Genomic DNA, 17875 nt, shown 5'->3' with positions numbered 1-17875 from the left:
ATCTGGAATAAGAGTGACATTACTATTTCATAAAATATTTTAAATCTAAGATAAAGCTCTTCTTTGTGAAAATGGTATCTATCACCAATGTTTTCTTTTTTCCAACTCATTTCATGGCATAGTTCCATAATTTTTTAGGACTGACATTTTTCAATTTACTTTTAAAATAAACATCTATTTCTGAAGAGGAAAATGACATCTTAAATCCATGGCCCTAATATGGTCTCCCGTAACTGAGAAATTTAGAAAATAATTTCAAAAGGGGAAACAATCTGAGCCTATGACCCAATTCATATTTTTAAAGTTTAAACTTGTATGCTACACAAGAGGAAGCACACCCATCCAAAAAGAGAAAAAGAAATGAAGACCTAAATAATGTCAATGTTTTAAATTGAACACAGCTGTGAATTAAATTAGTTCTTTTAAACTGGCTGCATTTCGATTTACACTTGTAACTTGCACTGCATCAGCAGTGATATGAATTATTTGTTGGATTTAGATCTTGTAATTCTATGGCTGAACCAACATTTTCAACCGCCTGCTAAAGATGCTGGGATAAATTAAAAAGCAAACAAAGTGCCTGGGAATAGTTCCTCCTTTTGGATAGATTTCTTTATTGGAGAAATGAACTGCAACCGTGGCAAATTTAGAAAAAGTAGATAAAAAACTTTACTTTGTTAAGAACAGTTGATATGGATATTATGATGGATTATTTTCCTCTCACGCATTTTTCATGATGCATAATCTTGGACCTTCATACAAAATACTTTCTAGTGAGTCAACTGTAGACTTCGGCAGGACAAGGGACAGTCTATTACACTTTTTTAATGTCCATTTCAGAGCTTTTTACCTAGCCTTTAATTATAGATATTATATTTATATTGTTCATTATTCAATTTTGGGAGATTAATCAAGAGGTACCTTAAAATAAGTTTGACAATATAATAGTAATCACACCAGCAATAATAATTTCTAGCCAATGCCAGATGCTTACAAACATGTAACAAGACATAAACACTTTCATCAGCTGAATTACCCAAATTCTATTATTTTTCCCACTGTAAAATTTTCATGTGGGGGAAAAAAGGTAAAACAGAACTCTTTGAAATGCATTAAAATCTTATGTTGAAAAACTTAAACAAGCACTTCCCAAAAGATATTCAAAAATTTAAAGAACAGGAATTTGACTTCATTAGTCATTACCAAAATGCAAATTAAAATCATAACATACTAATGCTATACACTGCCAGAACTGCTAATTGAAAAAGAGAGTATACCAGCTATATGTAAAGATGTGGAGAAATCTTATATTACTGCTGGTCAGAGTGTAAGCTGGCACCACCATGTTGGAAAACGCGGGCACTATCTACTAAAGCTGAACACACTCTTACTCTGTTACCTTGCAATTCCAACTATGTACCTAGTATATACCCAACTGAAATGTGTAAATACATTTACTGAAAACATGTATATGTATGTTTACAGCACAATTTTTAAGAGCCAAAAGCTGGAAACAACCCAAGTACCCATCAAGAGTTGCGTGGATAAATTATATAGAAATTCATACAATGGAGTATTACACAGCAATGAGAATAAGCACTCCATAAACATGCAGCAGCAAGTATGATTCACTAACACTGAGATAAAGAAACCATTCACAAAAAGTTACATACATATGTTTATTGACGTAAAGCACAGTAACAGGCAAAACCAATCAGAAACCATAATGGTTACTCTGGGGGTAGAAGGCGGTGACTAAAAGGAAGCTCGTAGTTGTTTCTGAGCTTCTGATGGCCTATTTTACTCCAGTTTGTGGTTACACGGGTACTCAATTTGTGAAAATTTGTTCAGCTATACATTTATAATTTGTGCATTTTTCTGTATATACTTCAGTAAAAGTTACACTATACCCAAAATTTATATAGGTAATTAGAAAAATTCTATTTTTAAAAAATATTTTGTTTTTTTTTCCTTTTTTTCAAAAGATTTTATTATTTATTTATTTTTAGAGAGAGAAGGAAGGGAGGGGGAGAGAGAGAGAGAAACATCAATGTGTGGTTGCTGGGGGTTATGGCCTGCAAGCCAGGCATGTACCCTGGCTGGGGATCGAACCTGGGACACTTTGGTTCCCAGCCCACGCTCAATCCACTGAGCTACACCAGCCAGGGCGAAAAATTCTATTTTAAGATGTTTTGCTAACTCTATATTTGATTAGACTAACTTTAAAAAAAAATCCTTACCCAAGGATATGTTTATTGATTTTAGAGGGAAGAGGTGGGGGGAGAGAGAAGAAATGCAGGGGGAGAGGGACAAGGGGAGAAGGAGGGAGGGAGGAAGGGAGGGAGGGAGGGAGGGGGGAGAGAGGGGGAGGGGGGAGAGAGAGAGAGAGAGAGAGAGAGAGAGAGAGAGAGAGAGAGAGAGAGAGATCGATCGGTTTGGTTGCTCCCCATAAGAGTTCTGATTGGGATCAAACCCACAACCTAAGGGTGTGCCCTGACCTGGAACGGAGCCCAAAACCTTCTGGTGCACAGGTTGAAGCTCCAAACAACTGACCAACTTGGCCAGTCTAAATATTTACATTTTTTAGTAGTAATCATACTGAAAAGTTAACTGAAAGGTGATGGCCAATGCATTCTGCAGTATTAAGGAGTGCAGTACAAGAAGCAGGAAAGTGAGGAGATTATCATGCCGTAAGGAATTAAGTACCTCTAGACCCATTTCACCTCGGGCTACTCTCCAGGCCACTGACCCAGATGTTCTTCCTCCAAGTTCTCCAGGTTTAGGGGTTTTGGGAGATATAAACTCAACAAGCTCCACAATTATTCTCTGGAGAAGTTCTTTTCTTCTGTTTTCTGACAAAGACATTTGCCTCTGCAATTCACGTTTTAAAAAGAAGTCATTAAGATTAGTAAAATGTAGAGGTCCATCTCTAAGTAAGAATATACTTAAAACATTTGTAATTAAGGGAATCTTAAAAGAAGTAACAAACTTTATTTTCATGTGTATAATTATTTGGAAAATAAAATGGACACCAGAAGATTAAAAACAACTTTAGAAAACTTAATTCTCATACCCATATCCAAATTTCATGACCTTTACTGTCCTAGGTTTAAAACAAGGGCGGGGGGGGACTCTGGTTCTGGCCACGATAAACTAGCTCGTGTCAGACTCCTGCCCGAGAGAAAACCTGGAGAAGCGGGAAAACACACACACAGATACACACGTACAAACACCTGTTCAAATGCAACAGAAAACTACCTACGCAGCCAGAACTGAAGAAACTAAGATCCCAAGAAATAAATTGAGGTGAACCAATACTGCACCTCTTTTCCCTTCCGGGCACTTGCTAATTGTTAACTGAAATGAGGCGAGGCTGAGAAAGCAAGCACGACACGGAGGCTAAAGTGCTGAAAACCAAAGCAGAGTTTTTAGCAGAAATGAAGTGCTGGCGAGCCTTCTGAGGGGAGGGGCTCCCGAAAATTCTCCAGGTTTTCAGCCTAGGATCTCTGATGGGCTACACGTTAGAAATAGGGTGAGGTTCCAAATAGACTGAACCTCAATCGCCGCCTGCATCAAAGTGAGCCGCCCATATTCTAACTGCCTTCCAGCAGAAAAACTGTTTTTTTTAAATTATTAAAAAAAAAGCATACAAATATATAGCAAAAAGTTTCCACGCTACCAAAGGCATAGAAAATAAAAACTGAATCTTCCCTTGTCGGACTCCGGGGTCTTGGAGGAATCGTTGTTAACAATTCCCTGTGCCTTGTTTCAGAAATTTCCATACTTGAGTAAGTATGTGTGTATGTAATTACATTCAAGACACAATTACTGAGGTAAATAAAACAACATACTTTTTGTCAAGTATTATATATACTGAAATTTTATTTCACTGAACTTTAAGAGACATGACAATGTAATGTAAAAAAGTACAGTATTTAAAATAGGTCATGAAACTTTTCAATGAACAAAAAGACATTTAACATATAAAAATATTTTTGCTTGCAAAATCATGCTACAATTTTAAAAATTTCAATGGGTTAAAAGCTGGCTCTTGATTATATAAAAAAATTTCAAATGTCCTCTCAAAAATGACAAATGCCCACCACCTACCTGCTTATTGAGCTCATTAATAGTTTCTCGAAGTAATTCTTCTTTAATCTGAGTTCTTCTGGAGATTACCTCTTCGTGTTTACAAGAATATCGCCAAGTGACATCAACCACCTCAAATCACAGAACACAAATGTTTAAGATTACAGCCATCAACCTTAAATACCTAGAATGTAATTCCTAAATATAAAATTTTAAGTGCTATTCTTTGTTTAAAGTTGAAAACCTGTGGAAAAACACTGGACAATCTGCTACTTTTTAAAATTCATTTTCTAATTGGCACACTTCCAAGGAAGGGACTGTGATAAAATGAAGTTTTCACAATATTTAGGCTTTTTTAAACTTACCTATAAATTTTACAAAATTTAACAAATAAAAACTTTTTCTATTTGTTAGTGTCTAAAATTTACATTATAGAACTGATTTTTGACAAAGGTGCAAAAGCAATTCGAATGAGAAAAGATAATCTTTTCAACAAAAGTGCTAGAACAATTCATTATCTGCATGCAAAACAATGAATTTAAATCCATAACTTGGAATATATACAAAATAAAAGTGTACAGTTAAAAGTATAAAACTTATAAAACAAAATAAAGGAGAATATCATTGTCTTGGGCAAAAATTTCTTAGATACAACATCAAAGAGCATGATCCATAAAAGAACAAATCAATAAACTGAACTTCATTGATTTCTTTTCTTCAAAAGTCATGAGGAAATGAAATGATAAGACACAGATAAGGAGAACTTTTTTGCAAAGCATATATGTAATAAAGGACTTGCATTCAGAATATACAAGGAGCTTTCAAAACTCAGTAATAAAGAAATCCCATTTTAAAAAATGGGCAAAGAGGACACACGGATGGCAAATAAGCACATATGCAGACGCTCAGTATTGCTCATAAATGCAAATGAAAACCACAATGAGATACCACTACACATCTAGCAAAAAGGCTAAAATTAAAGAATGAGACCATAAAAAATGTCAGTTAGCAAAGACTTGGAGAAACTGGGAACTCTCACGTGCTGCTGGTGAGAATGTAAAGCGGCACCATCACTGTGGAAAACAGTAGAGCAGTTGCTTAGAAAGCGAAACATGCACCTACCATATGGTCTAGCCATTCCCCTGCTAGGAACGTACCAAAGGACAAAAAGCATATGCCCATATAAACGCTTATATTTATGTACATAACAGCTTTATTTGAAATAATAAAAAATGGGGAAGTACCAAATACGTCCATCAGCAGGTGAATAGATAAACAAATTATGGTGCATCCATATAATGAGATACAACTCAGCAATAAAAAGAACCACTGATACATGAAAACACATGAATGAATCACAAAATAATTATAGTGAGTAAAAGAAACCAGACTCTCCCATCCTCACCTCACCAAAAAGAGGATACAAATGCTCCTTAACTTGTGATGGGATTACATACCAATACATCTATCATAAGTTGAAAGTATCATAAGTTGAAGATATACTTAATACTAGTGCCCTATAGAGTACTGGTTATTTACCCTGTGACTGGCTGAATAGTGTACTGGGGGCTGCCGCTGCCCAGCGCCCTGAGAGTGCGGTACCACGTATTACTAGTCCAGAAAAAGATCAAAGTTCAAAATCTGAAGTACAATTTCTACTGAATGTGCATTGCTTTTGCACCATCATAAAGTTGAAAAACTTTAAGATCAACCATCGTTAATCTGACAGTCATAAGTAGGACCATCTATATATGATTCCATTTACATAAAACTCTAGAAATGCAGATTAAGCTATATACGGCAGAAAGCAGATCTGTGGTTGCTTGGACAGGGACAAGAAACGGGGATAACAAAGGGACGTAAGGAAACTTCCGAGGATCATGGATATGTTCACTATCTTGATTTTGTAAATGTAATTTCATAGGTATATATAAATGACACAATTTAATAAATGGTACTTTAAAACATGCTACTTTTTCTCGTGTCAATACTTTCAAAAGCTGTCAGAAAATTGTATTTTATTCTTAGAAAATTTTTTTTCTCTCATGCCCTACCTCATCTTTAGAAAATGCTAGGACATAAGAAAGCTTCTTGCCCCATCCTATTTCATAGAGGAGTGGCTTGTCACACACATCTTCACTTGCGTCACAGTGCAGCCACCGCTGCTGAGAAGGAGAGTAGACTTCCGTCCAGACATGGTCTACCCGAGGGAGAGACAAGAAAGCAATAGGGAAAGAGGGGAAAAAAAGTTAAGTTTATAAAACCAGAACGACTTCCAAAAACTATATATAAACTCCTAAGAATCACACAATAAAGTTATTTGGAATACTCTAAATTTTACTTAGTAAGATTGAACATTTTGTGGAACACAATACTCCAGAACATTTGTTTTCTCTGTCTCTTCACAATCTTTGAAAATGTTTCTGTAGTCAGTTTCAGGCTTAAATAAAAATAATGTGAGCCATGTCCTTAAGAAAGGTGACCATACTGAACAACAGCATAAAAAACATAGGGATCAGTTTGCAAATATAAAGAAGTCAATGCTGCTTTTGAAAATGGCCATCTTTCTTGACCTTTAAGACCCAGGACCAGAAGGTGGTCTAACAGAGGATCTCTGGTTTTATATTTGATTGTAACAGAACAGTAACTAGTAAGTGAAGGTTTCATTTTATTATTTAAAAAAAACAACAATGAAACACAAGTAAAACACTAAGAACAAGGAAGACAACTTTTTCACGTGTAGGTGACACTGAGTCATTTCTAAATAAGGACAATATAAATTTCACATGGCTTTTATTACTTTTTTGTATATTAAGATTACTAAATCTTTTATGTGAATCCCTACAAAAGTGAACACTTCTGTAACAAATTACTACACATGTTCTTATCTAGATAGAAACACCATCACTAAAAAGGTCACGGAAAGAATGTTTGTAGTGCAAAGCACTAAGCAAAATGCTAGGTGTGCTACAAAAATCTTGTGATCCCCATAAAAAAATAATTAGGCTGGTATTACTGTTATTTTACTGAAGGCAAATGGCAGCTCAGACCGACAAGGCCAGACAGTAACAGACAGAAAATAACAAGCCCAGACCGTAAGTCCCAGTCCTTAAATCTGCAAAGCCCCACTACTCTCTGCCCATACCAGCACTGTACCTGTATAATCCCAAACATAGCGAGCTTCAAACCCCAAGGCTCGGCAGCACAGTGTAAAACAATTGGCCCACTCGCCACACCGTCCACATCTTGTCTCCAAAAGTTTCTCTGGGTTATTATACCTGGTTTTAAACAACGACAGCAACAAGTTTTGATTCACTATCCAAAATAAGCATTTTAATGAATGTATATTACCTCTGTGCTAAACAATTAATTTCATACTCGCAATAATTAAAGAGCCTAGAAGAACACATGAGGCAGTGCGCTAGAATCCTTGGTAAAAATGATTACACAGTGGTGCAGCCTTCAAGGAGTTTAGAGCCCTAAGAGAGAGAAGGAATGAACACAGCTTGCACCCACAGCAGAGCGTGATCCAGACAGCACAGGTCAGGTGAGCATCACGGGGCGGTGTTGGGGAAGAGGGCTTCTGTTTGCGCTGGTCCCGAAGGACAGACAGGACCTGCCTGGGCAGGGATCCTCCAGGAAATCTGCTTGGAGCATTAGTGTTTCCCTAACAAGCAGTGTAATCACCTCATTGTATTTAAAAGGTGAACAACTTCAGCAGACTACTCAATAAAGCTCTTAAAGCTTAGTTGAACTCAGTTTTACTTAAAATACTAATTTTGTGTCTAATAATCATTTTGCTTGAAATTTAATTTTTCTGAACTACTTAATGTGGTGCTTGTTAATTTGGAGGTTGTTTTTTGAAAAACGATGCTATGTCTCCAATTATGAAATTATCACAAAACTGTAGGACAGCAAATTCCACATTTGCGTAGAGAAGGATTCTGACCTGATAGAGCCAAGGAGGACAAGTGCCTCAGCTGAGCAGAAATGCTGGCCTTGGGCCTGGGCGGGAAGGACACAATTACCTTAATGAACTGGCTCTGCAATGACAAGTTCACTTAAGCAGATGCTCTTGCTTAAAGTAAGTTAAATGGATTTGTATTTAGGTAATTAAGTCATTGAAAAAAGTTATAAATTTACATTAAATAGTAAAACAACAGAATTAGAACATCCTATATCGCCATCTTCTGTGTACCACTTGTGCCAAGCAGAATGAATGACCAGCTCAGCCCAATTAATGGTGCTCATCACCCCAGCCCTATACAGAGAACAGCTAACAGGAAATCAAGCAACTGTTTGGAATGAAAAAATAGCACTGTATAAATATCTTTGTGAGCCTGTATCCCTCTGCACTGCATTATCAGTTTATATTCAATTGCCGAGAAAGGATTGAGAGGAATTTGATTATGTATCTTTTATCTTCAAATCTTTGCAAAGTATGCTGTACAAATGTATGTTGAATGAAGAAATAACTTGTACAAATTTCAATTAATTACTGGATATTGGATTTTGTTTATCCTATAGTCTGCACATCACAGGGATGGTTCCCAGTTAGGACAGAATTGAGTCCCTAAAGCACACAAAATTAGCTATTTTCAACACATGATATCTTTTCTTGCCTGATGATACATCCAAGCTTTATAAGTATTGCCAATTAAGAAAATCCGATAACAGGCTTATAAATTAATAGAAAAAATTAATTGAAAATTTCAAATTTCCCTGGTTTAAAATTTAGAGATATGAAAGTAGGTTAGGTTTGGCAGGGGAGGCACTTAATTAAAACAAACTTCTATAATTAAAAACACACACCCACACACGATGCTACTACATTTTTACCTTCCACATAACCAGCTGATAATTGTTTTAAGTATAGCACTGTATTTACTATCACAATTATCGGTATTATTATTGTTATTAGCATTAGTTTTACATTCTATCAAGTATTATTATTAAAGTTATCGGAACATTAAATTTATGTATTAAAAGAACAATACAAGGTTAACAGTATTAAATGTGCTAGGACTATACTCAATTTCTATTTAAGAGCAAGATTCAAAAAACTTTTCCTATAAAAAGACACATACTAATTATTTTAGACTTTACAGGCCACATGATCTGTTTTCAGTATTCAACTCCGCCACTGCAATGTAAAAATAGTTACAGGGGAGTCCAACCCGCCCTGTTGTGAGTTTTGAAGTCTCTGGGCCATGCTGGAAGAAGAAGAGTTGTCTTGAGCCACACATTAAATACACTGTGATACATAATCACAAAAAAACTCATGTTTTAAGTAAATTTCCCATTTGGTGTTGGGCCGCAGTCACAGTGATTCTGGGCTGCACGGTGCCCGTGGGCCGCAGGTTGGACACATAAACAAATCAGTATGGATGTGTTCCAATAAAATTTTATTTACGAAAATAGGATGTGGGCTGGATTTAGCTGGCCAGTCATAGTTTGTTGATCCCTGTCCTAAAATCTGAAATGAAAATTTAAAAGGTCATCTAATAAAAATTCTCTCCTACCCATTCCATTCAGTGATTACTCTGATGTTACTCTCCAGGGGATACCCACCTCGGGAACCGACTGCTGAGCTGGCATGCATCACAGTAATGATCTTCTACTCTGTTTGCACCCCACTTTAGCTCATCATCATTGGGAAATAATGCTTCACCTCTAGACTTAGTCTTGCCACCACATTTGCTGCATGAAATGTCATCCACCCATTGAAAAAATTCTTCCTTAAACCAGTGTAAAAGCTCCAGCAAAAGAAAATCCTCATCACTTAAATTAGTACCTGAGAAATCGAAACAGAACCAAGTAAGAGCTAAAGCTGACAAACATGAAAAGTATCCACATATTTTATTCTCAAATATGAGCTAAAATATATGAAAATAAAAGATGATGAAAAGGTTTGCACAAAATACCGGTGCAAGAAATAAATGCCAGTCCAGTGTGAGCTGGGCTGAAACACAGTCAGTGACAGTCTATTGCACATTTCCAACAGGAGGGCGTTTGCCACTCTGTGCCCTTGAAATGACATTACGCATTAACCTCAGCTGAACACAACAATCTCTCAGGGAACTATAGTCAGTTTGGAATTAATCCCAAAACACAAAGAAAGAAAAAAAATCTGATTTAGAAAAACACTTTAAAATTACTACATTAAATTTGGTATTGGGTATATATGTAAGTAAATATGAAACAATCACAAAGTCATAGGCAGAAATCACAAAACCCCAGACACTTTAAAAATCACCCTATTAGCTTTTTTATCAGTGCTTCAATATACAGCATAATCCATCCATGGACACTCTCCACAAAACACACAGAAACATGACAATGTCTACAGTGTACATAATGACCCTAGCATGTAAACATGACATAATATCATATCTACTTCATCAAATAAAAAGATTTTCCTTGACCATATCCAAGGCTATGGTATCTCTGAAATGGAAAGGAGAAAGAGAAAAAACCTAGGAGACCTATCAAGGAGTTCTCATCTCTATATTTAACTTTGTTTAAAAATTGATACATGAAGGAAATGTATGGCATAATGTTAAGATCTAACTAACAATGTCTGATGCTGGTCATGGGTGTCTGATATATTATGCTCTATTCTTGTATTTATGTTTGATGTATCTCAAAATAAAAAACTATAGGAAAAACTACAGAGAAGATAAAAAGGCCAGAAACATTATTTTCCTGGATGAGAAAACTCAATAGTCTCAAGTTGTTAATTCTCCACGAATTAATCTAATGTAGTGCAATCCCAATTAAAATTATAAAACAATGCAAAAATCATATAAAAGCAAAAATGCACAAAATAGTCAATATAACTTTGAATAAGAACCATGAGATAAGTTTGCCTGCTATATACCAAGACACATTACAAAATTCTAATGATTAAAATATTGTGATATTGGTGAAGAACAGACAACAGATCAGCCAACACTAAAGAGAGTCCTGAAAGACGGACTTCTCAGTGATAAACCACGTCTGGTAAAGCCAGCCTTTCAAAGCAGTTCTGAGAGGATGGGCTGCTCCATAAATGACATCGGGACAGGTAGCTATCAAGATAACAGGTCCCTATTATAATTCATTCATCCTAATTATTTTATATTATCTATAAAAAAGTATATAGAGAGAATACTATAAAAGAATATGAAGTAATAGAAGTTACAAGAGAACAGTTTATGGCTTTTATGAATATGTTTGTGGCCTTAACCAAGACAAAAATTATAAAATAAAAACAACTTCTTCTTCTTTTTTTTTTTTTTAAAGTGAGGGTCTTTTTTTTTTTTTTTTTTTTTTTAAAGATTTTATTTACTTATTTTTAGAGAGGGAAGGGAGATAGAGAGAGAGAGAGAAACATCAATGTGTGGTTGCTGGGGGTTATGGCCTGCAACCCAGGCATGTACCCTGGCTGGGAATCGAACCTGGGACACTTTGGTTCCCAGCCCGCGCTCCATCCACTGAGCTACGCCAGCCAGGGCTAACAACTTCTTATAAAATGTATAACTGTATATCAAAATGTACACCAAGTGAAATGAAACAGAGAACACTGTGGGAAAAAAGTAACATATCTAACAAAGAAAAGTACCTAGAATATATAAAGAACTTCTACAAATCAGTAAGAATACTAACAAAACCATCAGAAAAATTCAGGAAGTCCTTAAAAGAAGTTCAATGATTTCATTAAGTGGACACCAATACCCTCAGACACTTCTGGTATGAACTGAAAGTCAGTTTGTTTGCTGGGATCCATTGTAACAAATATATCTCACACTCGTGACACTTTTATATCTGTCTCAGGGAAACATCTGTGCGTGTATGCCAGGAGGCATGCTTTATAAGACTCTTCACTGCAGCAGCATTCAGACTAGAGAGAAATGGTAAAACATTTCCGTGTCCAACAGGGAACTGTACAGATAACAGCATATGCACACTACAGAACATCTCGGAGAGTCAAAAAGATCTCTAAGACATAACAGTAAACGAAGAACACCAAGGAGCTGAAGATGCATGGGATGATAAATATTATGTAAACCCACACAACTTAAACTACTTTTCTCTCTCTCTCTTTTTTGTTGTTCAGGTACAGGTGTCTCCATTTCTCCCTCACCACTCCCCCCATCCCAGCCATCCCCACCTCCCACCCTTGATCCCACCTCCCTTTGGCTTTGTCCGTGTGTCCTTTACACATGTTCCTTTGAAGACTACCCCCCGCCCTGTTATCCCTTCCCACCTCTCTGTCAGTTTGTTCTTTATTTCAATGTCTTTGCTTATATTTTGCTTGCTTGTTTGTTTTGTTTATTAGGTGCCACTTATAGGTGAGATCAGTATTTGAACTATTTTTACAGTTAACTGTAAATGAGTGTAAATACGCAGAAAAAGATGAAAAGGAACACATCACAAGATAACAGTGTTATCTATGGAAGAGAAGGACTGATTGGCAGGGAGAATTTAGCTTTTCCTGCATAACATGAAAGTTTCCCAACAAAAAGACAGTCGTGAACGGTAGATTAAATATGAACTTCTAGAAATACAGCACTGTCATCATCTTTCTCCTCTGAGTCCTCACAACAGCCAGAAAAGAAACAACTGCATAGAAATGCAAAGTCAAATGCTGAAGTTGGAATACCCGAATAACTAAAATCCTAAGACCATTAATGATAACAATAACTTAATTATTGGTAGATGGATGTGGGAGGCATTTTCCAGAGCCATTTACATCTGATACCTCATTTATTTCTTAAAATTGTCATTCCTATTTGCAAATGAAGAAATTGAGGCACAGAGTGAGTTACTTGCTCAGTGATGCACAGTAGTGGTAGAACTGAATTAATACCCAGGCAGCTGGCTTCAAAAATCTACATTCTTAATTAGTAAATAATGTCTTTGTATTAACTGAGGTGAACCAATGGTCTAATCATAAGAATTAATTATGAATATGGTTTCTGCCAGATTCATATTAAAATTCCCTATAATGCCATCATATATTCCACGGACTCAAGTTCTACTATACCTAAAAATATTCACCTACGAATAGTAATGATTAAACTGTGAAATACATATTCACGTAAAAAGTTTTTTTAAAAAAAGCTAACAAACGTGTCCATTAGATATATGCAATAAAGTTATGCTGTTTACTGTATTCTTTAAAAATCCAAATACACATAGGTTAGATATTCACAATGTATACAACAAAAGGCATCTTTTCATGTTTCCATTTATTTAGCAATGCTACATTTTTAGCAATGAATGGTTATGTAAAGCCACTACCTTTATCCAATTTTCTAGCTCGAGATAACTTTTCTTGCGATCTCTTTTTTAGCTCTTGGACTGGAATGCAAGCCAACGCTTTCTCCTGGAGAGCAGAATTCTCATAGACCAGCACATGCTGAAGGTTGACCTGAAGCACTTTTAGAATGACTGAACCAGCAGTAACCTAATCGGAAAAAAAACACTGAAATTAGTTTTTCTCCATATGCTACAAAAATATGTACTACAAAACAGTGGTTCTATGATGTCATAAAAAGGAATGTATGGATTTACTGAGATAATTATGTTCAAAACCTTTATGAAATCAGTACTAGGATATGGCCAGGTCTGTGTCACAGTTTGATGTGTACCTACTTTTTCCTCTGAGTGTGTTACTGAGAATGCATTTAAACAGGGGTATGGTAAGTTCTGTGCAAAAGCTTGGTTCAAGACAATGCTCTGTGCAATGCACGTGACAGCCCTTTCCACTTCAAATTCCTGTAAGTAATATAATTTTTTAAAACTATTCAGCATTAGCAAAGGAGAGTACTACTCGTAAAGTGGAAAGGCAAATACAAATGGAATAAAGGAAGAAATCACAGCAATATGCCCTCCAGAGGAAGTAGTTATAAAAACTAAAAAAACCCCAAAAAACTAAAAAAAAAAAAAAAACAAACCTAAAAAAAAAAAAAACGAAAAGCTCTCAAAATAACCCCTAAGGCGAAGGAGCCACAGAATCCCCAGAGCAGGGAGAGGCCCTGGACTAAGCACGAGGGAGCCTGGACTGGGCCTTGCAGCAGGAACACCTAGACATTTTGTACCCCCTGACCTCGTCACTCCTTGTCAACAAACAATGTGCCTATGAACAGTGCTGGAGGATGCCTAGATTCCTACAAGGAAAGAGGAGTGTCCAAGCTAAGAATAGTTCCTTCTGGCACAGTCCACTTAAACAAAACAAAAATAGAAAAAATAAAAATAAAGCAAAAAGAAAAAGAAGCCAAGAAAGCAAGAACATAGAAAATTCAGAAATAAGTTCCAACGTGTTAGTTATTACAGTAAGTATGAATGAGTTAAACGTGTGTATTTAAAGGTAGAGATAGACTAATGAAGAAAATAAAAGCCATCGTCAAATACGTACTTCAATGTCAGGCACTGTACTGAGCACTGGGGATGCGTGCACAAGGCAGACACGCTTGCTCTATAGTCTGAGGGGCTGGGGGGAGGCACTGAGCAGGAATGACAGAACCACCACATTGAGTCAAAAATAATGGAGACCAAAAGAGACAAGGACATTATCCTCACAAAGCAGTCTATGAATACAGAAACAAACCCTGATACAACGTTTATTTATTCAAATATTTAATGACCTTTTATTATTTGCAAGGTACTGGGGATGTAATGGTATAGACAATTCTTATCATAGGTATGATAAGAATTACAAAGCAAATAACGATGGTAGTGAGACTTTTCAACAGGGTTCTCACCCTAGAATTCCATGACTATATATTTGTGGTAAAATATAAAGGATGAGAAGTGGCTGGAATGTAGGGGAAGAAAAAGACCAGAACAGCGTGTAGGTAGATGGGGAGCATGTGTGTAGGGGATACGCTTAGCATAATGCGAAGCATCAGAGAGAAGATCGGAGCACAGAGAACTAAGGGGAAAATGATAGAAAGAGAAGGCTGAGAATGGAGTTGGGCTGGTAAGAAGCTAGATTGTTCTCACCTCTTTCCATTATAATGGGAAACTATGAAAGGGACTTTAAGCAAGGGAGTAAACAATCAGATGAGTGTTTTCAGAATGTAGTGTGGAGAAGCAGGTATAAGAAGACCCAATGGGGGAGGACTGCAGAACTCTTGAGAGAGCTGGTGGCTTAAATGAGGGAGGCAGAAGAGTGAATGGATATAAAAAAGAACTCAGGAAACAGAATCAACAAGTCTTGGTGACTGAATGTTGGGGCCAGGGGGCAGTAAGAAAAGTAGGAAAGCATGTAGGAATGATCCACAGATTTTCGATATGAGCAAGGACGCCAACAGTCGAACTACTTTAATTACTTATAGTAGGAGAAAAACCAGAAAATGATCAACTGAGGTAAAAATCATACATGCACAGATAAAAAATGAGCTGAAGAAAAGTCCATTCAATTCAGCAGCAGGAAGCTTGTTGACGATCTCAGTGAGAGGCTTTGTAAGTGTTAGCAAGAGACGGGCTTGTCTGAGTGGCGCCCCAAAGTGGGCCATGTGCACCCAAAGGAGCTGCACAGAATGGTCAGTCCACTGGGGTGCAAACAGAAAATATTAGAACTTGTACTTACATTATTTTCTGTACAAAAGGTAAAGCACTGTTATAATAACATTTAATATTTCAACGAATAGGGCTCCCTCTCAGGCTAGAGGAGCTATCCCGAGGGAGGAAAGGACAGGCAGAGCAGTGAACACTGGAAGGTTCACCCCGCTTCTACTCTCACAGTGTTACCAAGTTTTGCAGTTTAAATGTGCCTGGTTAAGAGGGTTTACAGATATATTATGCAGTTTTAACTAAATTAACCTTCAACTTGGCCTAAAAAAAAAAGATTACAAAGACCTGTAGGCACTGATGCTAATACAAATAACACACGTACATGTAAACGAGAAAACTGCAGGGCTAACACATCTGTTGCTGTTTTAGTATGAGCCCTTCAACAGCTCTATTTTAAGGCAAAAAAAAATTCACAAATCTACTGAGATCTGACAAAGATAGCCCCCAAATTCAAAACTATCAAGAGTATTTAAAATATAGATTCATGTCCACATTTGTTAATGACAGTCAATATATTTTTAAAAAATTATAAACACTTTTCACTTTTAACCTCTTCTTTACATTGTTTCTAATATACATAGTATACTGGCATAAAAGTATATGTGTGTGATTTATAAACAAATATAGATTGAGATGATATGCTCAGAAACACTTCACTGATAGCGCACATAATAGGAAGACCCGCTAGGGAGCACATGAGACGCAGTGATGAGGACGGCGGGCTCAGTTCCTGAAATTCACTGTGAAGCGGAAATGAGAAATACAGGACACGCAGAATCCAGGGGTATCCTGGGATAAGAGAGCTCACAGAAAAGGTTCTTAAACATTACTCTGCTTGTGAAAAATGCAGAGTCCCAAGCTTTCCTTCTCCCTTTCTGGTTCAGCTGGTCTGGGTTATGTCCAGGAATCTGCACGTCCAAGTTATTCTGATGCCAATGGTCCAACCTTCGATGAAAACTGGCCTCAAAACAAGGTTTAAATGCCATTGAGATGAATCCTCAAGAAAAGAAGAGATTTGAGACTGGGCACAGTCCATGTGAGATCCCAGAGGGAACGGAAGAGAAGGGGTCAAGGCACAGAAAAGGTCCTGGCCTTTACTAAGAGTAGACGCATTTCCTGCATTAACAGAAGGGATGATGAATACAACAGATGACTAAAGAAACCTGACTGATTTGGTGATAAGAAATCCAGGGTATTCACAACAGGGAGAAATATGCTCCTTTACTAGAACTGCTACAGAAACATTAAAAACAAGTCTTCATTTTTATTTGAAAGAATCCTTATAAAAATGAGGCATTTACTGTGGCATTTTTTTCCTTAAGTGCAGATTTTCACTAACCAGGAGGGTATGAACGCATCCAGGGAATTTTTATTTTCAATTTAATACTTTCAGTCTGAAAATTACCTCATTCATTGTGGTTTTTAAAGGCAGTCAAACGATCTTGAACAATAACGTTTATTTTCTTGCCTTATTTCTTTATATATTAATTGGCACAACTCCAGAAAAAGTTAAGTCATAAAAATAGAAGTTTGCTGATTGCATGGCAATTACAGCAGCTGCGCAGCCATGTACATAAGGCAGCAGTTAATGGCTTGAGAGTCAGTTATTTGGAATAAAAATGGAAGTTTAGAATGTGAAATCTGTATCTTTTAAATAAAGATTTTTTAATTCACTAATCATACTTGATTCTAATTATTTTGGTTTCTAATGTGAGATATATTTAAGATTATTTATAAGAAAAAGTACAATGTGTATATTCTGTCAAATCACACAACCAGCAGAAGCTGGATTAGCAAATTCACTTCTTTAAGTAACGAACCAATGCTTCTACATTTTACTAGCCCTCTTTCTACCTCTATGCAACCCTTTGCACTTTTGTGGCTTTTAAATTTAGAACTTGTTTTTACACACCAAAGTTCTGTATTTTAATGATAGTTTTAATCAATTTGTGACTTCAATAGATGTATTTCTTTTCAGATTTCATTAATTTATTTTTAGACAGAGGGGAAGGGAGGGAGAAAGAGAGGGAGAGAAATACCAGTGTACAATAGATAGATTGATCCCTTGCTTTCCACACACCCCCAACCAGGACCTTGCCCACAACCTGGCCCATAACCCAGGCATATGCCCTGACCAGGAATCAAACCAGTGACCCTTCTGTTGGCAGGCTAGCACTCAATCCACTGAGCCATACCAGCCAAGGCTCAATAAACTTATTTCTTA

At 36.6% G+C, this 17875-nt stretch overlaps 1 protein-coding gene across 8 annotated transcripts in view; it reads right to left on the bottom strand.

The window, feature by feature from the left end:
- The window catches only part of NGLY1 (N-glycanase 1), a 44208-nt gene that overhangs the window by 10936 nt on the left and 15397 nt on the right, over window positions 1-17875 (bottom strand). For 6 of the 8 annotated variants that reach the window (XM_036030588.1, XM_028518127.2, XM_028518125.2 and 3 more), the window contains 6 exons: window positions 13375-13540; window positions 9661-9883; window positions 7246-7367; window positions 6144-6289; window positions 4111-4221; window positions 2707-2871 (listed from right to left, as the gene is read on the bottom strand). In XM_036030588.1, the coding sequence (XP_035886481.1) occupies window positions 2707-2871; window positions 4111-4221; window positions 6144-6289; window positions 7246-7367; window positions 9661-9883; window positions 13375-13540 (933 nt within the window). The remainder of the gene's footprint in view (window positions 1-2706; window positions 2872-4110; window positions 4222-6143; window positions 6290-7245; window positions 7368-9660; window positions 9884-13374; window positions 13541-17875) is intronic. The other 2 variants (XM_036030585.1, XM_036030589.1) reach the window with 2 other exon arrangements.

This window comes from Phyllostomus discolor, chromosome 7 (genome assembly GCF_004126475.2).
Source record: "Phyllostomus discolor isolate MPI-MPIP mPhyDis1 chromosome 7, mPhyDis1.pri.v3, whole genome shotgun sequence".
NCBI classification, from domain to species: Eukaryota; Metazoa; Chordata; class Mammalia; order Chiroptera; family Phyllostomidae; genus Phyllostomus; species Phyllostomus discolor.
Note: the sequence above shows the minus strand (reverse complement) of the source record. Positions and strands in the feature narration are given on the sequence as shown.